The following is a 24,899-nucleotide window of genomic DNA, read 5'->3' as shown; positions in this document are numbered from 1 at the left end:
ATAATAAAACATCACTCATTCACTTACTCCACAAGAGTGCTCTGAGAGCACAACATCCCCCGCATGAATTTTTTTAACGTGGTTATATTTTCTTTGTATTTTTCATGAAGCTCCGTAAAACAGAGGCAGTAACTCTGTCAAATTTGGTCGAAATGAAACGGGACTGCGATATGCGTATCATCAACATGTCGACATCTTGTGTGTAGAGTGTCAGAGATATTCTCTAAGAGCTAAGTACCTCTCTCACAATTAGGCAAATGAAGCTCCGTAAAACAGGGGCAGTAACTCTGTCAAATTTGGTCGAAATGAAACGGGACTGCGATATGCGTATCATCAACATGTCGACATCTTGTGTGTAGAGTGTCAGGGATATTCTCTGGAAACTGTAGGAGGAGTTGATTTCACAAGCTCAGTACCCTCTCTCACATTTAGGCAAATGAAGCTCCGTAAAACAGGGGCAGTAACTCTGTCAAAATTAGTCGAAATGAAACGGGACTGCGATATGCGCATCATCAACATGTCAACATCTTGTGTGTAGAGTTTCAGGGATATTCTCTGGAAACTGTAGGAGGAGTTGATTTCACAAGCTTAGTACCCTCTGTAGGACAGACAGACAGACGGACGGACTGCACCACGACATAATCCCCCTTCGGCCATTCTGGCCCGGCGGGGGATAAAAATCAAGATGTTTTATGGAATCATGCAAGATCTGATTTTGAATTAGGTACAAGTTCTCTGTTGAATCAAGAAATTGTAGAATCACAGAACACAGGTGAGACTGTTACAACTTTGGCATTTTCCAAAGGTAAACTAGGCATTATCAGAGTCAATTAACAACATACAATTTGATATTATCACAGGGTTTATTTCAGCTATATAGTGAGGAGTTCACAGTTGCCCTTCCTGACACCCAAAGGGTAAATAGTCTACACGAAGAAAGGGTATTTCACACAATAAATGCAGTAATGTGATCACAGATTGGTTGGTAAACATTTCAATCACAAAATCCTTCAACATATGGTCATTACATTGTTCATTCAAAGTAATACATGCAAAGCAAATGTACTTGAATAATTACACTTTTACAAAAAAAACTAAATATCCAAATTCAGTATCTACCATTACAAAAAAAGAAAGAAACAACTCAGAAGAAATGATTGAAAAATACAAGCAATGGATCAGAAAAATAACCTCTCCAGTTATCTCCCTTCCAAGCAGTAATCTCCCCTGAATGCCAAATGTTGTGAAATCTGTGATATTGAATGAGCCAAGTCAAAAACATGTTGTCATAGATTGAGCTCAGTATTTTCAAATAAATATTCTGAAAACAATGCAAACAAACTGTTAATCTGGCTGTACATGTCACACAAAAACCATACCACAACCTCCCATCATGTATTCCTGACTACTGTACACAAATTTGGGCACAGGCACTGCACCCTGAGTCCTATGAGATCTACATATTGCAGTTGCCAGCTCTTAGTACTTATCTCAACATCACACAACATAGCCCTGGTCTTGTCTCAAATCAAATTAACTTAATGCAAGGACGGATCCGGCATTTTTAAAATTGGAGGTGTCCAAAATATGAAAATCCTCCCTCCAACAATTTTACTGCCTACAACATACCACATTCAAAAGGTGGGGCCTGGACACACACACCACTCTGGATCCACCTATGTTAATGCAAGGAGCTGTTTACATCCATTGATAAAATAAATACACATATGTAAACCTTTGCAGAAAACTTGCATGTAATTCTTGTAATATGATAAAGTATAACATCGATATTGCACATTAGGATTCATCTGTTATTTCTGAATACTCAGTGGTTGTTCACAAACTGCTATCTTTGTCCATCAATGAATACAAAATATAAAGACATCTACAATGTAAACATTTTTTAAATAAATGAATAACACATTGGACCACCCAAATCTCCTTTTCATATACTGTGAATATAGAAAACTATTTTTTTCTTCCAAAAGATATCCATTTATCCTCTGGTATTTAGTTTGTGATGACAAAAGGTTGATGCAAGTGTGCATCTGTATTCTTTTTTACATAGAAAAATATGCACAAATATATACCAATTACGCTTACAACATTCATTTTGGGTTAAAGGGTAAAAAATAGTTTCGCAATAATATCACTTCTTTGGTATGACTTACACAATGATTGATATGTTCACCAATCACTAAGCATTCCAGAAAGCACAGAGGAATCAAACTAATCACATATAATGTGTCATAAGTACATAGATGACTTAGTCAAGCATCATAAAATGCATTCAAATGCAAACAGGTTAAAATATCACATTTTCAGACTCAAATTCACTTCAGAATCTGAAGATTGCAACTGACCCTTTCAAAAATAAATATTCAAAAATGTACACAACTTCTAGGTGTGATGCAATGTTGTACCAAAAATTACACATTTCACAATCCCTCACACATCTGAGTAGGAGCACCACACAAAGTAGGTCAAGGTCACTCACTAACCTTGAATAAAGAGAAACACTTTTGTCTCCCAGTTTAACATTCACTGAACTGAATCAAATAGAACCATTATATTCCATATATAACAGGGAAGTAGCCAGTTTCTCTATATTATGACTTTTAAAGTTGAACACTCTGGAATTGTTAAATAAGTGATGATTTAATCTGATTCAGTGTACAGAATGTTTGACTGAGGTTACTGCAGGCAAACGGGAATATCTAGATGAAGGGCAACTGGTTATCACATAGGTAGAAATATATAGAAGTCTTCACGTATTTTCGAAAATACACATCTCAACAAGTCACCGCTGTTCTTTCATTCCATCATTCCTTGGTAAGAAATCCTATCTGAAATAAATATAAGATTAGATAAACCTTCATAATGAATTTCTTACAGAGTATAAAGTAGCAGATGAACTGCATTAATTTGTATTCACCACACACCATTAAATAACTTTCCAATACTTTACAGTGACAGATCTATTTCAGAATTCCTTTTCTTAAAGCATGTTTGTGTGTGTACAAACAAATTGGAGTGTAATTTCAACACAAATCACAGAGCAAATTACAAAAACAAATCATTGATCATTTTAAGAAAAATATATTTGTTTATCCTGTACAATTGTATTTTGTTTTTTAAAACCACTTACAAGGTGTGCACATCATGCACTGGTTAACTCAGAAGATTGCATGGCCTCATCAAGAGCTTTGGACACAACATCATCAGCAACTTGTTCTATCTTCTCTTCTGTTGTCTCAGGCTTAACAGCCTCACTTTCACCTGCACCAGCCTCACTTTCAGGTTCAGCCTCCAATTCCTTTATAACCTTAGGGGCAAATTTCTTTGTGCTCTCAGTTACCGACTGATCAGCTTGAGGTTCAGCTTCAGCTGCAGGTTTTCTCTCTTTGCGCACACGCTTGCTTTCTACAGGTTTTTTGGTCGTCAGCTCAAGCTTTGTGTAATCTAGTCTGAAGCTGTCAGCCACTCTTCGTTTGTCATATTCATCAGCAAAAGTGCGGATCTTGTTTGTTGGGAACCAAGTTTCACTCCGTGACTTGATGATGGCATCTGTCTGCAGCATCCACTTCATGTCCAGGCAGTCAGCCAGACTTGGACGGTTCCTGAAACATAACAGATCTGCTGGTTCACAAAGACTAGGACTGGCAACATCCATGCATACAGGGCAGTTAATTCATCGTTCCTTGTAGCTCATTGGTTACTTTCTGATAAGTGTAAAAGCAGATTGAGACAGTTGTAGACTCATTTGAAAGTTCTTCTGATGACACTACAAACCTGATTACCATCCATCACATTCTTTATCCCAAGGAACTGATCCATTATTATAAATGAGATGGGGGTGAGAATCAGTGTAGGGTCACCAAATATATGACAGTCACAAGGGGAGGGTCTTAAAAAATCATTCACATATTTAAGGAGGGTCATGAAAAAATGGCCATTTTATAATAAAATATTAAGGCCTTTTGCATGAAAAACATGTACAAAGATGATCATCTCAAGATATTAGGGGAGGGTAATTATTTTCAGTACATCAGTGCATCAAAAACCTCTGAGCCTCTACCCCCTGTAATAAACAACTGGTCCATGTAAATGTGCGTGTGCCTGTGAGTGTGCCTGTGAGTGTGCCTGTGCGTGTGTGTGTGCCTGTGAGTGTGCATGTGCCTGTGAGTGTACCTGTTAGTGTGCCTGTGAGTGTGTCTGTGCATGTGCCTGTGCGTTTGCCTGTGTGTGTGCCTGTGAGTGAATGTGCCTGTGTGTGTGCCTGTGCCTGTGCGTGTGCCTCTGAGTGTGCCTGTGTATGTGCCTGTGAGTGTGCATGTGCCTGTGAGTGTGCATGTGCCTGTGAGTGTGCCTGTGCCTGTGCATGTGTTTGTGCCTGTGCATGTGCCTGTGCATGTGACTCACCTTGGGATACGCTTGAGGAGTTTGAAGATAAACTTTAGTCCCTCCTTTGAGACGTTTTCATACATGTCATTAGCATTATATCTGTTGTATGCAATATTGGCAAGCGTCTCATCATCTGTGTTGGCAGAGAAGGGAGACTCCCCACTAAGCCTGAAACACAAGGTAATCAGAAAGTTTAGTTTGTGTGTGCCTCTCAGTAAAATGACACTTTATGATACCAACCCATCAAGAACTATGTATTTATGGACATGATATGAGGAATCGTGTTTTATAAAAAATAGTATGCCTTGTTCTTGACAATATTCACTAGTAATTCCTTCACCAGTCTGTACATTAATCAGTCATGTGACATAAGCTAACCAAGAATGTGATTCTGTAAAATCATTCTTGCTGAAAAGCAAATATGAAATAGGTGTTTTCTTCTTTACAAACCCTTCAACAACTAGAGATTAACAGTGACAATACCTGACTACATAGACAATATTTTTAGTACCAATCATATTTTCGCCTTCATAATTATTTACAGAAATTTGATGAAAAATAAACATGAGAGAGTAATGCTTTCTTCACAAGAAGTTATTGGGCTTTCCTACCACATCAAGCAGACATGAGGCGGATATAACTGGAATACTGTTCAAAGTGTTGTTAAACCCAACTCACTCACTCCAGGTGATATTGTTGGAATGTCTATATATATTTAATGCAACATTACTCCTGATGTGTTGTGCCCCTGCTGGGGCAACCAGTGTGTACTCACAGCAGGAAGGCTAGGACACCCAGTCCCCACAGGTCGGCACAGCAGCCCACACGCTCTCCGACAACAACCTCAGGAGCTGAAGGTGAAATAGGGAGAGGTCAGAAGTCTCACTTCCCTTGATGATGCATGACTACTTGTTTTAATAGACTGTCCCAAATGAAGATTTATGGAGTCAGAAATCTACAAATTCTTTCTTTAGTTAAGACAGAAAACCATAAAAAAAATAAGAATTCAAATTGATCTTGTAAACTAAATTGATCTGCAACAAGAAAGATAACATCAAAGCTAAAGAAACATTTATAATAACTCACATTATTACCTGTCTTAAGAGAAAAGGATTTCTGTTGCCCAGGTAGCTACTTATAACTTGGAAAGAAAAACTCCAATTCTCATTACCTACAATACAATTATTTGAGATCTTACCCTACATCATCTAAAAATAATCAGACTCAGTTACTTACGCATGAAATCAGGGTAGCCCATCCTTGGCACAGTATCTCCCTCTGGTGAGATCTTCCTTGCTAGACTGAAATCAACTAGCTTGATATTGAGACTCTGTCTGTTGGCCATGATGATGCTACCAGGTTGAAGATTCAGATGTGCATAACCATGGCGATGCAAAAATTGTAAGGCATCAATCACTTGCCGTAAAACACACACAACAGCATCCTCACTGTATCTACGTTTGTAGCCGAGGTAACGAGCAATATTGTCCCCTGTCATTCTCTCCAACACCATGTAAAAGTCTGTGCTTGTTTGGAATCCTTCCAAAAGTTGTCCAACGTGGTTGTGTTGGATGCCTTTAAGAATGTTAAACTCACGCAACCTGTCACTTTCATTGTCCTTTGTTAGAGGTACCACTCGCATTATATGATCCTTTTCTGTCGCAGCATTATTGCAGCTTATGTACTGTGAGAACTTGCCCCTGTGAACAGCAAGAGCATGAAATGCTGATGTTCCAACCGAAATCATTATTTGTTCTCAAGTCATGAGTACATGTTATTTCTTTATTGTTTGATGTATTTTTTTCCCTTTTAATTTTCAGAATCCTGTACTGGGGTACAGGATTGATTCAAGAATCACCCGAAGCACGGGTGGCCCAGTCATCTAAGGAGCTGCAATTCCCTGTCTAGAGTTGCTTCCCTTGGACACACCAGAAACCTATGTTCATGGTTTTGAATCCTTATTGGCCTGATTGATTTTAGGTCTATCAGCACCATACACGTGCTTGAGGGTTTCACCAGAGTGGTAGACGTCTAAGACCTGCATCATTTGGGGCTCCCCCCCCCCCCCACCCCCATATCAATCTTGCACACCATGATATTACTGGAATACTGTTCAATGCGGCGTAAAACCAAATTCACTCACTCACCCAAGAATCATATAGAGTAAATAGCAGCACATCCTGTTTTTGGAAGTAGACCTACACATGCCTGAAAAAAGTTACTCTTCTTTCTATTTTGAAACTTTCATGAAGGATTGGTAAAAGTTGCAACCACCACATTACTTCTATGTACAGCCCTACTATAGATCATAAAGCCTTTTCTTTATGACAGCCATATGAAAAATCAGATTAGACTGTCAGTCCAGGTGAGCAAAGTTATATCTCAGAGGATACATCAATAAATGCTAGTATATCAAATACTGACTTCCAGAGTGTGTCTCCGAGGTTGTACACATCTTCTGGTTTGGTCTTCTTCAGGTCAGCTTCAGTCTCAACCTCTTCCACTTCACTGACTTCCCATCGACTTGCTGGTGGTTCCGGTGCCACAGTCTGACGCTGTCGCAATAACCGTAGGTCATATTCAGGATCAGAGGTGATAGCAGGTGCACCTGTCAAGGAGGAGAAGGAAGTATTTATTATTTAAATCCCAACAGATCCCTTTCTTGATCACTGCACCAATGTAACTCCAACAAAACAAACTACCCCCCACCAGTGCCGTAGCCAGCCAGCAACTGCCCCCTGGATTTTTTATAGAAAACATTTTTCCTTGTGAAAGTTAACTTGAATAAGAAATGAAAAATCTTATTTGCCCCCCCCCCCCCCCCCCCCCCCCCCCCCCCCTCCGCCCCTGTCAAAAAAAGTTAACTACGGCCTTGCCCACACATAAAACCATCATTCAACCTATATATCTCAGTATACACTAGACTTACCCATCCCTTCAACCCACCTCTTTACACTAGATTCACCCACCCACCCACCTCAAACTTGTATATCTCTGTACACACTAAACCTCACCCATCACCCACACACATCGGTTGCGTACCTGCAGGTTTGCTTGTGACTTCCACAGACCCCCAGCTGTAAGGACTGGGCCCAAACTCATTCACTCCACACACGCGGAACCTGTAGGGTGTGTCTGGCATCAAACCTGTTGCGATGGCACACTCTGTGGTCACCTTGGCAGCTGTCTTCCATTTCTCTGCTCCTACAGATAATAGTTTCATTGCTAAAAGAGTGAAACATGACACATTTAAGTAATCTGGTTGTCATTACCATGTGCGACTCGGTAAATATTCTGCTGCAGACTGATGATGGTTGATGCCATTGCCAGACATATTGGCTATATCAGTACAAATTAACCCCAATTAAAGCATGGTCCTTTAATTTAAACCAATTGATTCTTGGACATAATAGCTGAGTAACCACTAGTACACAAGTAGTGCTGAATGAATATGAGATAATCTTGTTTGCTCAACCAATCTTCAACTCCAGATGCAGAATACATCTATACAAGTGAACACTGTCTCCAAACATGTGTAACTGTAAGAGTGAATATGATCCTACCCTATTTTTTATCCCGGGGATGAAATTCTCTAGTGTCAGGATGATTCTCCCTAGTGAATTTGAACCCATACCAGTGTGTTTAATCCTATCCTATACTATACTCTAATGTAAAACTTCCCCCAGGATAATATTTAGGTGGAATATAATCCTTGCTTACATAACTTCATCTTTGATCATCTCCCATTGACAGAACCAACATTATTAAAGAGACACAACAGTTGGGTAGCCTAGTGGGGGTTAGTATTGACTGACTGTACAAAGGTCCAGGTTCCATTCTACACATGGGTACAGAATGTGAAGCCCATACCTGGTGTGCCCTGCAATACTGCAGTACTGCGGTGCCTCTGTCATTATCAAACAAGCGCTCACCTGGTTTCTTGTAATCCAGCCTGTAGTAAAGAATATCAGAGTTGCCATTAGTCTTGGCTGAAGTCCAGATGACAAAGGCCTCACCAGATGTGATCTGAGTTACCACTGGATGACCTGGCCGCTCAGGGGGCTCTGTAAGGACAACACACACTCTGGGTAACTATCTGCTTATGGCCATAGACTAGACATCTCAGAAATGGATACTGCTGTGAGTCTGACATATACTTATCCATCAGACATTATAAGTTGTAGCAGGATCATGAGGGCTACATGAGGTTTTATAAATCCCATGTTAGGTTTTTATACCACAAGCCTCCAGCATACATCTTCATGTACCACGAGTGATCCTGCTACAACAAATCTATGTTACTGACATGTTTTAATAGGACATTGTCAAAGAATTCAAATAATTAAAATTTGATAGAAAACAGCTGTTTGATTGAACAGACGTTAACTTGTGCTATGTCAATGACTTTAACTGACTCAGGAAATAGCGTGCCTCTTTTTGCTTGGAAGCGGGGTATTATTGGGGATTTATTCTGCCTTTCAGAAATCCATGTGCAGCCTGTCTTGCTAATGGCAGGGTATAAGGGATTTATTCACCCGATGAGAAATTTATTTTTCCCCAAGGCAAGATACATAGTACTTTATAAGATCACATGGATCAATCATTCTGACATGAAGGTAGCAACTGATATCCAAGTTGTGTCACATGCTGTTAAACCAATATACTTGTTTAAAATGATACAAAAACATGTTTCCTGTATCTTAATGTTACACATAAACTGAAAGAAGTATCCTTACAAACTTTTCCCAATTCTAAATATACACACTTTGAAGCAGTACATTCCAGACTGTAGAGTTGATCTGGATTTGTTAGTCACGGTTAGACAGATGTAACTGTATGTGTTTGTGGTCAAGAATATTCAACAGCACTATAAGTGAATTCTCACTACTCAGAATCTCAAAACTGAACAATCTTTTACGTTTCTTATGCTTTCACACTCATTATGTTACTTACATGCTAACATACATTTGATACCTCTCACTGACCAATCAACTTCAAGTACTTCCAACATGTGATCAACTCTCACCTCCAATCATCAGCCTGCACCTACACGAGGAGCGTCCATACTTATTCCGGGCGACACACTTGTATATGCCTGTGTCATACTCCTTCACATTGGAGAGGGTGAGGTAAGCTCGGCCATCACCACACACACCGATCTTTGTACGGGTAGCATCTGAGAGGAGTTCCTCGTTGCGATACCAGGCAACAGTGGGCAAGGGCGGCCCCATCATGTGACAACATAATGTGATTGTCTCCCCTACCCCGACAGCCATATCCTCCAGCTTGGCCTTGAATGTTGGACCAGGGAATCCTGCAAACAGAAAGTCATTTTTCATTGTGAAGGTGGCGTACATTGAATATTGAGCTGTTGGAAGCATACCCATGCTTGTCATTGTGAAATGACATGCCTTACTTGTGTTATTATTCCTTTATCAAAGGGATGAATTACAAACCCACAGGTTAAGATCATGTGTTGATATTTACTAAATAACCACCAAACAGCAAAACAAGATTAATTGATCAGGCATTTGTTATCTACAGAATGATATAGGAGCTATCAGCTTTCTTTTCATCATATTGTATGTCTTATTCATTCTCTTAACCTTGTGAAATAGATGGGTATAGAAAAAAGGACACCAATCAAATAAATTTCATGACGTCTAACATATCTAAGGAGATGTATCATTGATTACAAATTAAAACATTCCAAATGACAGACACAACTATTCTGCACCAGTCAGATGTCAGCTTTTCAAAATGATTTGGTTTCATTTCTTTTGGAAACTTTAATGATAACAAAATAAAACCCATAAAGAACATTAATATCACATCGATAGTCACCAGTGTATATGCCATTGCGCTCATAAACGGAAGGGCACATGAAGTATCCACAACAAAATATGTGTAGCCTATACTTTTGTTTTCATTTAGAAATTCCTGTTTATGTTTGTTTTCAAGATACATGAATCAGATGTTTCTCTAAATACTTTTTTCACTTATACCAAGGATATAGAAAGTTCACCTAACTTGACCCAATGCAGGGTCTATCAGACATTCACTTAGGAAAGAACAAATATTATTGCTCTGCATGTATTTACCGTACCACATAGACTTACAGAAGTTGTTCAATTAAGATATGAGTCTGCAGGTCAGCCCTGGCAAATACCATTAAGAGCCTGCTATAAGAGTTTCAAGTACCTTCCGTTGAAACAGATCCCAGGGATGATCGCTTGGAAGCAATGCTCATCTCATCAGTATCTTTTGGTCTCTTCTCTCTCATCTCCGCCATCCATGCCATTTCCTTTTCCAGGGAAGGCGGCAGGGTTTCCTTGTCCACATCAGACAACAGACGGCGCTCTCGGACAGTAGGTGCCTTTACAGAGTAATCGTCATCCCCATAAACTTCATCTTCAAGGTCAAAGCTGTCATCGGGCTCACCAGCTTGGCGCCGGTAGCCACGCACTCGCAGAGAGTAATCAGTGTCCTTGGTTGGGTAGAGCTCTGATTCATGGCCAGGCTGGTAGCGCATCTGCCAGTCATACCTAGCATGGGATCGATAGGATGACTTTGTGGGTGATTGTTTTGTTTTGATAACTGCTCCAATATGCAATGTTTCGTGCCAGGAATTTCTCTGACATTTGCATATGATAAAGTGTAATCTTGTCTTCATTGTGACACTGGATATAGTTACTCTAACCCTTATTTTTTCAAGCATTGGCAATAATTAATACCTTTTATTCATTTTTCATGAACCCAATAAGTGATATTTCCTCAACTAGGAAACCAAAAACACCACAATGAACAAAAGAACGAAAGGTTGATGTTCCAAATTTCCCCAAATGAAAATATGTATCAATCCAATGTATATCAAGAAATTACAACCAGCAATACATATCAATGAAAACATTGATAAGCTCTATTACCACATGTAATGGAAAGAAATCTATCAAATGGGTTCTTTCATATTTATTAAATTGCAGTCAAAGAATGTCAGTGTGATTCCCTTACCAAGACTCATCATCAAGAAACTCTCCATATGCCTCGGACCCTGGGAAAGTGATCTTGCTTGTGGCCGAGTCGACCTCTGGGTGTAGACCTCCATGGCGGGGAGTGCCCTCTAACAACTTGCTCAGACTGTACAGGTCAGCCACAGTCCGCATAGAAGGCTCACCAGTCTGGGGACAAGAAAACAATGTACACATTGAAAAGTGAGTCCGGACAATTCTCGGGACAAAACTCATGTGAGATAACGATCTAACCTATTGGCTTTGTGAAGGTCTTGTTTGCCCAGATTCCTTGCAAACATGTCTCAGTTCATCTGAAAACTTTTCAATCTTTCACTTTTACCTCACACTTGCTTACCTGGCGTGCCTGAGTTTGGTAAGTCTTGAGTTTGCCCACATCAATCTTAGCACCTCCATTTCGGTCTGTGGTGTTCTTCAGCCAAGAGTGTTCTAAACACTCCTCAACTGTCAAGCGGTCCCTGGAAATAATATTAGGATATTCAAACCATGTTAACACTACAGGGCTCCATCATCAGCTGTATCCATCAGGTTCATCATTCATTTACTGACATATCTATGGCTGTATAAAGTTTTGTAAGACAAAAATGTAACTCTCCATGCAATTTTAAGAAGCTCAAGAGATTAAGTCTTAGTGTGTTACCAATTGATGAAATATTGTTTTGCATATATATTTGTTAATATGTGTGTCAACAGTTTCTCCATAGTTAACTAACCATGACATTTTGTCAGCAAGCTCATTGTTATATATCAAAACAAAGGAATGACAGAATGAGCAATATGCCATCAAGATACGATGACATTCAGGTCAATAAGAGTTGGTCCTCTTGACGGTTATCCTTTCAAGAAATATTGCAGCCATTGTCACCAACCAATCCCCATTTTTGTTGGGCATTAATGAGCACAGGAGACCTCAGTTCACATGAGGCTGTAATGAATAACCACATCAGAACTATGTACTAAAGAAACTTAAACTGCATGTGGATTCACTTCACTTACATTGGGTCAAGGACAAGGAGTTTGGAGATGAAGTCCTTCGCATCGGCAGAGACTTTGTTGAAGGCGGTGTCAAATTGCCAGTCACAGTCCACAGTCTTGATGAGGGAATCTCGAATAGTGTTGTCATGGAAAGGAGACACACCACTCAGCCTGCAAAATGGTGGGTATTAATTTTAAACGATATCTCTCAGAACCAAAAAATAGATTATTTATTTGTCCAAATCCCTGTCTAACTTTTGGTAGCAGGCATTTTCCTATCAGGATTGGATTACTATATTTGATTACTTCATCACCTGTTTTTGCAGTCCATTTTCATGTTAGAACAAATCTAAAATCCATCACTTTTTATCTTGCATATTCCAAATGTTGCTGAGCCATTGACATCAGCCAAGAGAGAATCTCATTTTTTCAATCTTCTCAAATGATTTTCATTTCAACAAGATCTATTTATATATTTATTTGTACAGCAATATTTCCACTATATCATGGCAACCTGTTAATAACTGAGCATGGTCTAGACATACCATGGGTTGATATTATGGGCAAACTCATTGGGATATGATGGAGCACCCAATCCATTTTCTTAAGTCACCTCTTTCAAGAAGCAGAGGTTACTCGGGACTAATTCTAACCCACATTCTCCACATTTATATCTCAGCAATAACAAAATCCTCTTTCCTATCTCCACTGAAGTGAAAATATATAATTACTTACAAAATGCCTTGATGTTTCTATGTGATATCATATTTAAGTTTCAATGATATAGTGTATTGTATTGTTACTATATGATGAAGGAACACTGAAGCTACTCACAGTATGTAAGTGAGGACACCGACTGACCACATGTCACTGGCTAGAGTGACGGGCTCATGGTCAATCTGCTCTGGGGACGCGTGCTCAGGCGTACCAAAGTTGAACAGAACATCCTTGGTGTGAGGAAGTTTCTTTGCAAAGCCAAAATCAATCAACCGGAGCTCATCAGATTCAGGACTTGGGAACATCAGGTTGTTTGGCTGCACACAAAGTTATTAGGTTAACATGCATGATATTTCAAAAGAATTACATTTTCTTTTCTATGATCCACACCATCAGGGTACAATAGCTCAGATGAGAGTTGAGAGAAGTTCTACTATAGGTTGTCTCCCATTCACATACCTTTGTTTTAAAATGTTTCAATTCTCTGGGCAGAGTATGCCAGAAACTATTGATCATGGCTTTGAATCCCAGATACTTATGTTATAAAATACTCAACAATATGAGCCACAGAAGTCAAGGACATGAAATCCAGTCCAGTGTTGGACTAGCCTCTTCCTCACCTTGATGTCCATATGTACAATGTTCATCTTGTGAAGCTCATTCAGGCCTCCCAGTAGCTTCCTCACATAGAAGGCAGCACTATTCTCAGTCAGACTTCCAGATTTGATGATGCGGTCTAGAAGCGAGCCACCGGTCAATCTGGCAGTGGTTAAGTTCCACAACTGCTTTTATGTTTAACTACTATGTTAGCAGATTAAGCAACTTGTATGTTCATATGAAAACAAGAAATTGATTAATTCTTTGAATACTTTCTTCTTAGGTTGAAAAGAATTGTGATCGTTGTGGAAAACAGGACTATTTTGCTTTTGACATACATCAATGAATGTTGAAAGTTATCCACAATTAAGTTCCATAGTCAAAATCTCCCGAATCATAATCCTTTGTCTATAAGCACCGTTCCCCTCCTTCAAGGGCTTCATCAATAAGGTGAACTCACTCACTCTACTAAAAAGAGTGGGGAGTGTCAAGATTATCTCATCCAGGGTATTTCATACAAAAAAACACACTTTTCAAGGTATTATTTAGCCAAGGTCAATGTGAAAACATAACAGTTTTATGAAATGTGCAACCGGGACACTGAAACCCATTTTAAGTTAGGTGAAGATAAAATGTGAACTTTAATGAATGTTCTTTGTTGAGGATACAGTTCGTTGACCATGATGAGTTTCTTGGGTGTTTCATATGCATCATGAAGTGACAGGAGGTTTTTGTGGTCTACCATCCGTGATGTTTCAAGTTCTGGCCTGAAGAAATCCTTCTCTGTGTCATCGCGTACTCGCACAAACTTGGCAGCATATACGTTGCCGGTTGATTTCTCAATGACTCGGTGCACAACACCATGACGACCCCTGGAATGTGAGATTAATCAGTTGGTACCATACCAGTGAAATCCAAAAAAAAAATGTCAAGAGCTATAATTGTATTACTACATTGTATCATCAAAGTTAGTGTTAGAGTAAACTGTTTAATATACAAGCAATCCTACAGGCAGATTCACATATGGGGATTATCCTTTAAAAAAACATTTCTATAAATAAACATATATATATACATTGCCAAATTATTAATTTGCCCCTTTCCCACTTTTACAATTCCTGCATCTGTCCTTGATTCCCATCAGTCAACTTAGCCTCAGACCACATACTTCAATGAATGTCTTACCTGCCAAGTTCTTCCAAGACGTAGTAACCATCCTCGATGCTGGAAGTGTCTTTGAAATCTGTGGTACCTTTGGTTGGCATGACATCTGTGAAAAGGAATCCTCAAATTATGACCATTTCTTAGAGAATATGTCCTCTGCTTGTCTTCAGGATACCAAATATTTGATAACAAATCACATAAGGGATTGTAGGGTTTAGGAGGAGCAGAATAGTAATACAAGACGGCGTTCAAGGGGAGGGATGTAACAACTGGATTGACCATGAAAATATTGACAGTTGTGCCAAAATACCAAGTGGTTTGTTGCATTTAAATGTGGAAACTTCTAACTGTCGATAGTGGGAATGATTGCGCAAGGAAATGACATTTGGAGCGGATTATGGATAATGATCTAAATGTGTAAGGATGAGCAGGTACATTCTGCTTGCAAACCCCATTACCTCTGGACACATGCAACAAATTATCAGTACAAGGTCCCGATGATGTTAGTTGCCTCTTACGCCGCATGGGTTGCTGAAGACTTATTCTACCCCTGATCCTCATGGGTCCAGTAAAGTATTAGATCAAGTGCCTGTTTCTTATGAAGAAATTGTGTCCACATAAAACACTACAATGTCATGTCTATACAGTGTCATATCTATATAATGTCATGTCGACCAGCCGATTAGGAAAACCCAATTAGATAGGGTTTTTTTGTAGGACAAGTAATGATAAAATGCTTTTAAATCTGGCATTAACTCATTTACAAAAAAACGTACACCAAATCAACAATTCTGATATGCAGCTACCTTCCACAGTGAGCCTGGCAGAGCAGTGCACCTTCCCAGCAACATTCTCAGCCACCACCATGTACTGGCCTTCATCCATTGACATGACATTGTTGATGTTCATCGTCCAGGTGTCTGGTTTCTGGTTCGACACATAGATTCTGGATGTCTCTGACAGAGGGCGCCAGTCCTTGCTCCACTTAACTGATGGGGTGGGATAACCATCAATACGACATAGAAGTTGGCCACTGCCTCTTTCCACCAAGGTCGTGTCCTTCAGGGCCACCATGATGGTCGGAGGATCTGGAATGTAAGGTGCATGTAGAATCTGTGCTCTATTTATTTCATCATTTGGATCATTTCATACGTTTTCCTTGTGATCCCTAAATCTGAACAGATTTCCAAAGTTTTTTAAGATTAAAGTCCTTTTACATTATTAATATGATATAGAAGTTCTAGCTAGGATCATAAGGAAAATATATTTTGAAAATTTGCTGACAAACAGTCAAAAAGTTGAAGTCGGTGACGTCATCTTGTTTAAATATTGAAAAAGCAATTAGCTTCTCTATGCTGGCTCTATATTGATGTTACAGCACAATCCATAGAGCAAACAGTTGGAAGTTGTGTCAAGCCTTTCTCCAATGTACCAGTGGTAGCTGCAAATAAGCTATGTTTAGAACAGTTACACAGCAAAATATTGTTAATATCATCTCTTACCTGCCATCTCAAGATGTGTGGTCTTCTCAGCTATTCCATGGTCATTCTCGGCCACGCATTTGTAATGTCCAACATCAGGCCAGCCCATGTCTGTGAACTCCAGGACAACCTGACCACTGGGGGAAATGTAAGTATTGTAGCGGTCACCATAGATGATCTTCTCATCATTGAAGTACCACATGATGACAGGGAGGGGGTTACCACGTAACTGTAGGATGATCTTGGCTGTTCCACCTTCCACCCCATACTGCTTGTTCTCTTTGGGCAGAACGAAATCAGGAGCAATGGCTGGAAAAATATTTAAATGGTTACGATTAATTTGATACTGATACATTAAGCAGTGCCTGATTTAATATTCATTCTGGTTTTGAAAATATGACAAAACTGAAGATGTAAATAGATGCAAATTAACAACTGTGACATTTGTGAATTAATCAAGGGCCATTGATCATCTTTATGATGGAATTCAGGAGCTTTATGAATTCATTTTTATCATTATGAATCACAAGAAAATGAAAACAGTCATAATCTTGAACAGTTTCTATCCTCTAAAATATATGAAAGACTCTTGTACACATGATATAGCTAGTCTTCTAAGACTGGGCAAAATGGCCATGATTCTTTTGATCCTATCAAATTGATTCTACACTCACGGATTCCTTCAGAGAAAGGATCGTCATCTTTCTGTGTGAGGGACAATCTGCGGTGAGCTGACGGACTGACACTGCGAGCCCTGGAGCTGGAGCGTCCACGGTATTCCCGAGCATTGGGGTCCTCTGTGGGAAGAAGTACATCCATTTAGAGGCATTCACAGAAGCCCAGGTCACTATCATAGTGTAATAAGTTAGCTTCACTACAACAGGAAACATTCATTTTCTGAGTCAAGAAAGATTTTGCATCATTGAATGTTCAATATTTTGACGCAAACAGAATGATCATAATACAGGTTCTACCAGAACCATAAAATTACTTCATCATGAATGATATGTCAAATGATCGCATTTGAGTTAACAAGGCTTAACAAGGCTTAACTGTATGTGATTAGATAGAACATCCCATATTTCCTACCTGAGTAACCAATATTACCACTCATTATATGTGATGCCATATGATAAATTGTAAATGTTTCCCTGAACATATTTAATCTTGAATTTGATTCTATTGACAGCTAGATTGACAATTAAGTCAGAGTTAAGTCACCTACCTCTTTCTCTTGTTAGAGATGTTGGAAGCGTGGGGTCACTGGTACCGAACTCATTCTGACCTCTCACTCGGAACATGTAGTCCTGTTCAGGGTCAAGGTCACGCACTTTGTAGGATGTTTCTGGGACATCTTCAGCAATGACAGACCATAAATGATTTGGCGGTTCCCGCTGCTCTACAATATAGCTGACCTTCGTCTGGCGCAGGTAGGATGGCATTCTTGCAGGTTGCCAGTTCAAGACAAGACGATCCTCTGTCTGGCTATTGATGGTTGGGCGACCAGTAGGTGTTCTTGGAGGCACTGAAAGTCAAACGTCAGTCACATGGTTACATGGTCACATGGACATTTTTCATTTGCTTACTCTTGACCATTAATATAATTAAACTACAGTCACTCGATCTTCTGTCAGAGCCCATTAGCCTTCAGTGCATGGAGGCCATGATAGAAAATATTCCTGACAAGTATCCCATTTTGAGATCTTCAAGATAAAAATTTCAAAGCAGAGTACTTATTAACATTATTCAATTGACTTCATACATTTCTTTCGTATTGAGGGTAAACAAGGGTTTAGGCATGGAAGTTGTTGTACATGAATATGCAAGGGTTCAAGGCATACCTCCAGACATGAGACTGTCGATGTAGGATGGTGTCTTTGATGACAGTATTCCATCGTCAGAACGCTCAATGGATGGGCGTCTCTTCTCAGCAGCTGAAATGATCAAAACATCAAATCCAAACTTTCAACTGCTATATGATAATCACACAATATAACAGGAGCTTTAGCTTTAAACATCCTGATGGTAAGCTCACTTTGTGTTCATAATTTTTAGAAACCTAAAATGCATTTTAGCAATGAGGTATTCAAAACAATTTAGAAAAAAAAGTCCCTTAATGTAAGGGCAGAAGCTAGATAATGAATAGTTATATATATCTTATCCACTTGCACATTAAATACTCTCTTACCAATGTTTGTACCCCATAGGGATTCCAAGATAGATAAGGTCCAGAGTACACCATGCTTGTAGTGCCACTCTCAGCTGTATGATGGTGGGCTGTATATAATCAAGTCTGGACCAGATTGATATCACAAGCATCGATCCATGCTTTTGGCAAATGATATGCAAAGAACCATGTCAATGAGTCTGACCACCCACACCATTTAGCAGACTCCTACGACAAGTACAGGTTGCTGGGGTCCTTGTTGTACTGTTTGTTTGTTTGTTTGTTTGTTTGATTGTTAAACGAGTCTGGACCAGAGAATCCAGCAATTGAGATACGATGATATGCATCAATCAAGTCAGCGAGCCTGACCACCCGTTCAATAGTCACCATAAAACAGATTATGCTCACACTATTCAGATAAACCAATGGTTGATAGCATGAGCAGCAATCCACATGCAAACAGTCACACATTCCTCAAGTGCCTATTCACACAGGATTAACCAATAAAGAATACTATGCTACCTTTCGCTCTTGACAGCACAGCATGGAAGGTAGGTTCACTGACACCATACTCATTCTCTGCCCTCACACGGAAGTGGTAGTCTTGAGAAGGTTTCAGGTCACCAATCTCGTGACTCATGTCACTTATTCCACCGATCAGATCCCTCCATGACCCAGATGGAGTGTCCTTGACCTCGATGGTGTAGGTGATGGGTGTAGACTTGGCATACACTGGGATTCTTGCCGGCATCCAGGACATGCGCACCGACTCTGGGCCCATGGTGAGCAGACGTGGCGTATCAATTGGAAGCTTTGGTGGCACTGAAAGAATAATTGTTTCTGTTTATAGGAGTTATCCATTTGCGTTAAAATATGAGACTATATTGAACTAGTTCTATGGATAATCATTGTCGTATATACATTTTGGTTTCTCTTTTGTAATTACACCAACCTGAAATTTGGAAAAGTGAAAATGAATGAGACTATTGTTAGAATATCAAGTGTGTTTATTTCAAACAGTACCTGTAAATGTTTGGAGTTGTGTTGAACTGCAAGGCCCTTTTAAAGGAAAAAAACCATGGACCCATGTAAAGTGTTTTTTTTAAAATACTTTATTCTCATTGTTTTCCCGTAACTCAATTAATTTCATAATAATGAAATAACTCACCAGTTTCGCTCATTGGTTTTCCGAAGTCAAATGCCTCATCATCATCTTCATCACCCAACAGCCTGTGCTCTGAAACAAGTGAGGTAACTCAGGTCATACCAAAAATACAAGTACATGTAATATTGTCTACAGGTCTTGTAACTGATACCATTCTGTCAGCTAATGACTAAAATTCATCATTGTTTAAGGCCAAATTGAGAATTGATATGAGAAAATAATAACACATTTATATAAATCTCATTCTGAATGTGTATAAGCCATTATTTGTAACCAGTTAAACCCAAGCAAGTTGGTCAGCTAGCCTACCGCCAAGCTTTTGGTCACCGTTCTGGTCACTATCTACCCAAATAAACAGTTGCCTGCCTGGCTATATTCGCAATGTCTGTGCACAGAACTCAGCTTGAAATGTATATCATATTTATGATCATATACTTTCATCATAATAAAACATCATTGCACCATGCACAGAAGTACTGGTATTAAACAAATAAAGGAACAACAACTCTTTTTTTGTACGGAATTATTTACATAATAACAAATCCATGAAACAAGTTTTATAAAAAATTGTATTTTTTTTTATTCGAATTGAGTATTTTGACAGATTTCTGAGTTTTAATCAAAAAGAGCACTCCAAACAGCAATATCGATTTTTTTACACTAATATGCATGCTTTCAAAAGTAATAGTATTTTGACCATTTTGAAATGAAATTTAATAAACCTATTTTAATTGAAAATAAGGTCTTGACGTGCATACCTATTGGTCTGTTAAGGAATACAGGAAGTGTTGGTTCACTGTAACCGAAATCATTGACTGCACGGACACGGAAGGCATAGTCCAGGAATGGGTGGAGGTCCTTTACTTGGAAAGTTGTACCAACAATGCCGGATCCCGCCTCTCGCCAATCGAAACAATCTTGAGGCCGCATCTCCACTCTGTAGGTGGTCCTGGAGAGGGAGGTGGTTGCCTTGGGAACACGAGCAGGATGCCAGGACAGCTGGACAGACTCGGGGGTCGACTCATACATTGTGGGCTTCTCAATGGTGAGCCGAGGTGGAACTGCAAGTGTCACAAGACAAGTTTTGATACGAAACAATAAAAATACATATTTAGAGAATAACCCACAACAAACTAGATTATCTGAGTGAAAGAACAGTGTAAGTCCCATGCATCAAACTCACAGCATTCATGAGGAACAGATCATTTGTAAATCCTAAGTAAGTTATTCTATATGTTAATAATTACCATTATCATCTTAGGAAGAAAACTGGTTGAAATGTCAAATCTGCAAAGACACTACAGTCAACATTTTGTTGTGATGATGTACCATTTTGTGACATAATGAAAATATGGATGATGTTAAACCCTATTAATCACAATAATGTAGCTATGTGATATTGCAGCAGGGGCCACTGGTGGCCCAGTCGTCTAAGGCACCGCGATTCACTGTGCAGAGAAACCTATGAATGTGGGTTCGAATCCCGGTTTTCCCCAATTATGTTTCTAGGTTTGTCAGCACCATACCCGTGCTAGTGGGTTTCACCGAAGTGGTAAACATCTTACACCTGCTTCACTTCGGGCTTTCCTCCAACATTAAGCTGACATGCCGTGATATAACTGGAAATCTGTCAAAGGCGGCGTTAAACACAACTCACTCACTCACTCACTCACTCACTCACTCACTCACTATATTGCAGCAACTGAATAATCAACACTTAGCATAACAAATTTGCACATATAAAGTTATTATTCATTCTTTCAAAACAATGATCACAGGTTTCGGATCCTGGTTCACCCAATTATGTTTCTAGTGCTCGTGGGTTTCACCAAAGTGGAAATGTCTGAGACCTGCCTCACTTCGGACTTTCCTCCCACATTTAGCTGACACGCCGTAATATAACTTGAATAATGTTCAAAGCCGCATTAAACTCAAACTCACTCACTGTTAATGTATGTAGATATATATGTCTCAGGTGTTATGTGGTATGAAACTGAGTTATAAACTGTTTGTTTCCGATATGTGCTGGATGTCTTGGACTACCATCAGTATATACATTTATAATATACCAACGTGTTCTGTGTCTCTCTGCTCAAAGCCCAGCTCCTGCATATGTTCGTGAATTGTAACTGTTACTCCATCCTCACTATTGATATACATATTGTATTCTGACATTGATCAGCCCCAATGAAAAATTAGTTTATGAACATTTATTCAATAAATGAAAAATGTCAGAAAAGCACTTACCTTTAACAGTGAGGCTTTCGATATAGGGTCTGTTTGTCAGAGTGAAGTCCTCCTGGTTGATGAGGGATTCTGGAGCAACCAGTGGTTCGTAGCTCAGTCCTGGAGAACAGACATGCAAGTTGCTTTAGTATCAATGGTTTCTTATCATCCCCTATCAATGCAAAAAATCTGGAGTAAAAAAACCTGAATGAGCCCTATCAGAGAGATACTGTTAGTCTTATGTTGGACAAAAACTGAAAATGCTGTTAACCCGTAGTGCCTCAAGATGATAGTTCTACTGAAACACGTGCATCCAATCCTGTTACAGAGAGTTACAGCAATCGATGTAAAGGGCATGTATATTTTGTTGGTGACAATGATATATCAATGATCTGACATCACAATGGTATTCCTATGTAACACCGTATCCACTCTCCTCTCCTACTTACTAGTGGACTTCCAGTACGGAATGGGTGGTGTAGGTCGGCTGACGTCACCACTTGGGTCGGAGGCACGGATCCTGAACATGTAGTCCTTGCGTGGGCTGAGGTCCGTCAGTTTGTACTCATGTGCAGTTATGTCCCTTGCAATTGGTGTCCATTCCCTTCGTGGCGGTTCTTGCATCTCGATGACGTAGGACATTTTTGGCATGGACTTGCGGGATGGAATGTGGACATTGCTCCAACGGAGTCTGGCGCCATACGGCTCATCGGCGAAAATAGACGGTCTAGCAATTGGCACTCCTGATGAAACTGAACAGTTAACAGCAAAGAATTAACAAATTATGAAGATCTGATATTTTGAGCATACAATTAAGTTGTGTGTTGCAGTTCCAAGGACAAAAAAATGACAGCATTATCTTCATCTTGCACATGATGGGCTATATTATCTTCTCTATGTGCTACTACTATAAATTAGTTGGGTTTTATTTTGTCCTTGATAAAATGTTGAGTTACATAATGGTAGAGTGAAGAACTAGAAGAAGTACAATGTTCAGTTCTTTCAGATTTAATCAGCCTCTACTCAAGAGGCACAACACATTTCTGAATGATTAGGATAAACAGCGATACATATAACATTGTTTTATATTTGTGAAGTGATAAACAGTGATATTTGTGTCTGAGAGAAGCTGACCTGGTCTCCTGTACAGAGTGGCTGGTGTGGATGGCTCCGTCAGTCCATACGGTGTTTCTCCTCGGATACGGAAATAGTAATCCTGTCGTGGCTGCAGTCCCGTCAAGCGATGAGATGTTCCCGTGATTCCCCGGGCAACAGGCCTCCATTCATAGTCAGGGAAACGCTGACTCTCAACCATGAACGATAGAGGCTCATCTTCACATTCGAAAGCTGGAACGTCAATAAGCTGCCAGCGAAGCTTCGCGGAGGTATCTTCAACATCCTCAATCTCAGGGGCAGAGAAGGGGATGTACGGGATTGCTGGAAATGAAAATATCAAAATTTGACAAGATCATTTTCGGAAGTCAGTGAGTCATGTGCCTATGTTTTCAGAGCCTGTAAAACTTTCCACTGTACAATGACAGCAGTTTGTTTCCTCCACAGACAAGGGCATAGTCTGAGTACTGATTGTCACTGATTGGATGGGATGTCTCACTCATAGATCACATCAACTTCCTATTTGGCTGTTTATTTTGTAATCTAAATATAGTTTTGATTCAGGGACAATAACACAGTTGCAATAAATCAGTAATTGAGGATAGAAATCTAGGTAACAAACTAATATAATAATTATTTTATATTCATAAAAATTATATTGTCAGTAGGGATTTTAGAAACAATATGTGCAACTGCAGTTGACAAAAAAAAGTCTGTGTGGCAAAAAGGGATGGGTAATGGATGTTTAAAGTAGTTTGCAATATTCGACAATGCACAAGGCGATATTGCGATACATTTCACAATATATTGTATAATTCAAAATTTGATTCAGAAGCAATTTGAAACATCAATGCAGGAACTGAAGTTCATAAATGGAAGAAAACAAGATTACTCATTCAAAAAATATGCAAGGATGCACTCTCCGGGACAGTGATGACAATGTTACATCACTGCCACAGAGGAACTCCAGAATGGGAACTTGCATTTTGGAATTACAGATTTTGAAGGTACCTGGTACATGTATTTGGCAAGTGAATAACATTAAACACATGATGAAATCGCTATTTGAAATCACCCGATATACCGAGCATTAAAACATAATAATGTGAATTCATGGAAAGAATTAACCTCAATTTACCGATATACCGGTAATACCGCGCACCCTTAGTGGCAATATATTTGGGCAGTGGTAGTGGAGTGCAGTTTAGAACATAGACTTGCATCATTTTCTCTATGGATTCACTTAGACAATGTTTGAGTATAAACAGAGACAAGGTTTGTTTTAATGCTATTACCAGTGATCCCTAATTCAAACATACTAAAACAAACCACTTTTTGAGTATAGGGACATCACTTCCTAAACATCACTTTCTAAGTTTTATCATTACAGAATCAAAGTAATTAATTATTATAATAAACCTGTTATTTAAATAGTTACACAACCTACCCCTGTGTTCAAAAAAATGATGAAAATATAACTGTTTCCTCCTCCCATACAGATTATAGTGAATGACCTCTCGGCGCCAGTAGAGGAGATCCTGCGACATGCTGATTTCAGAAAAAACTCTGCTAGCAGACTTTCAGGAATGGTGCTGAATCAGGTACTATAGCGGCTTTACTGCAAATGTCAGCATGGCTGTGGTAGCAGAATATCTACACAGAATATCTCAAGTTGTTACCACAAACAGCAAGGGGAGAAGTCAGCAGCTTCCCAGATGGAAGGTGCCTGGGGTTGAGAATCCACGGTATAAGAAACTAGAACTGAAGGCAGGAACATACAGGTGTTGTCCTTGGAACGGCTTGACCATAGAGAAATTGATAAATTCTATATATGAATCCTTTCCAAATTTCAGTTTTGTCCT

General features: G+C 39.4%; 1 protein-coding gene across 1 annotated transcript in view; it reads right to left on the bottom strand.

The window, feature by feature from the left end:
* Nucleotides 1-849: 849 nt before the first annotated feature.
* LOC124132132 (titin-like) overlaps nt 850-24,899 on the bottom strand; it is a 168,666-nt gene continuing 144,616 nt past the window's right edge. The window contains exons 45-72 of the mRNA XM_046495821.2: nt 23,059-23,361; nt 22,374-22,676; nt 21,946-22,044; nt 20,457-20,759; nt 19,702-19,770; nt 19,056-19,355; nt 18,208-18,300; nt 17,592-17,891; nt 17,041-17,163; nt 16,388-16,675; nt 15,692-15,973; nt 14,907-14,991; nt 14,390-14,593; nt 13,745-13,883; nt 13,242-13,441; nt 12,429-12,578; nt 11,770-11,890; nt 11,416-11,582; nt 10,606-10,949; nt 9,431-9,718; nt 8,337-8,468; nt 7,447-7,608; nt 6,829-7,012; nt 5,641-6,104; nt 5,180-5,255; nt 4,423-4,572; nt 3,149-3,620; nt 850-2,846 (exon numbers count right to left, since the gene is read on the bottom strand). Coding sequence (XP_046351777.2) covers nt 3,161-3,620; nt 4,423-4,572; nt 5,180-5,255; nt 5,641-6,104; nt 6,829-7,012; nt 7,447-7,608; nt 8,337-8,468; nt 9,431-9,718; nt 10,606-10,949; nt 11,416-11,582; nt 11,770-11,890; nt 12,429-12,578; nt 13,242-13,441; nt 13,745-13,883; nt 14,390-14,593; nt 14,907-14,991; nt 15,692-15,973; nt 16,388-16,675; nt 17,041-17,163; nt 17,592-17,891; nt 18,208-18,300; nt 19,056-19,355; nt 19,702-19,770; nt 20,457-20,759; nt 21,946-22,044; nt 22,374-22,676; nt 23,059-23,361 — 5,789 coding nt within the window. The 3' untranslated portion in view covers nt 850-2,846; nt 3,149-3,160. The remainder of the gene's footprint in view (nt 2,847-3,148; nt 3,621-4,422; nt 4,573-5,179; nt 5,256-5,640; nt 6,105-6,828; nt 7,013-7,446; nt 7,609-8,336; nt 8,469-9,430; nt 9,719-10,605; nt 10,950-11,415; nt 11,583-11,769; nt 11,891-12,428; nt 12,579-13,241; nt 13,442-13,744; nt 13,884-14,389; nt 14,594-14,906; nt 14,992-15,691; nt 15,974-16,387; nt 16,676-17,040; nt 17,164-17,591; nt 17,892-18,207; nt 18,301-19,055; nt 19,356-19,701; nt 19,771-20,456; nt 20,760-21,945; nt 22,045-22,373; nt 22,677-23,058; nt 23,362-24,899) is intronic.

Source organism: Haliotis rufescens, unplaced genomic scaffold, assembly GCF_023055435.1.
Source record: "Haliotis rufescens isolate VD_foot unplaced genomic scaffold, xgHalRufe1.0.p SCAF_4, whole genome shotgun sequence".
Lineage (NCBI taxonomy): Eukaryota > Metazoa > Mollusca > Gastropoda > Lepetellida > Haliotidae > Haliotis > Haliotis rufescens.
The sequence above is the reverse complement of the archived record's forward strand: the minus strand, read 5'-3'. Positions and strand labels throughout refer to the sequence as shown.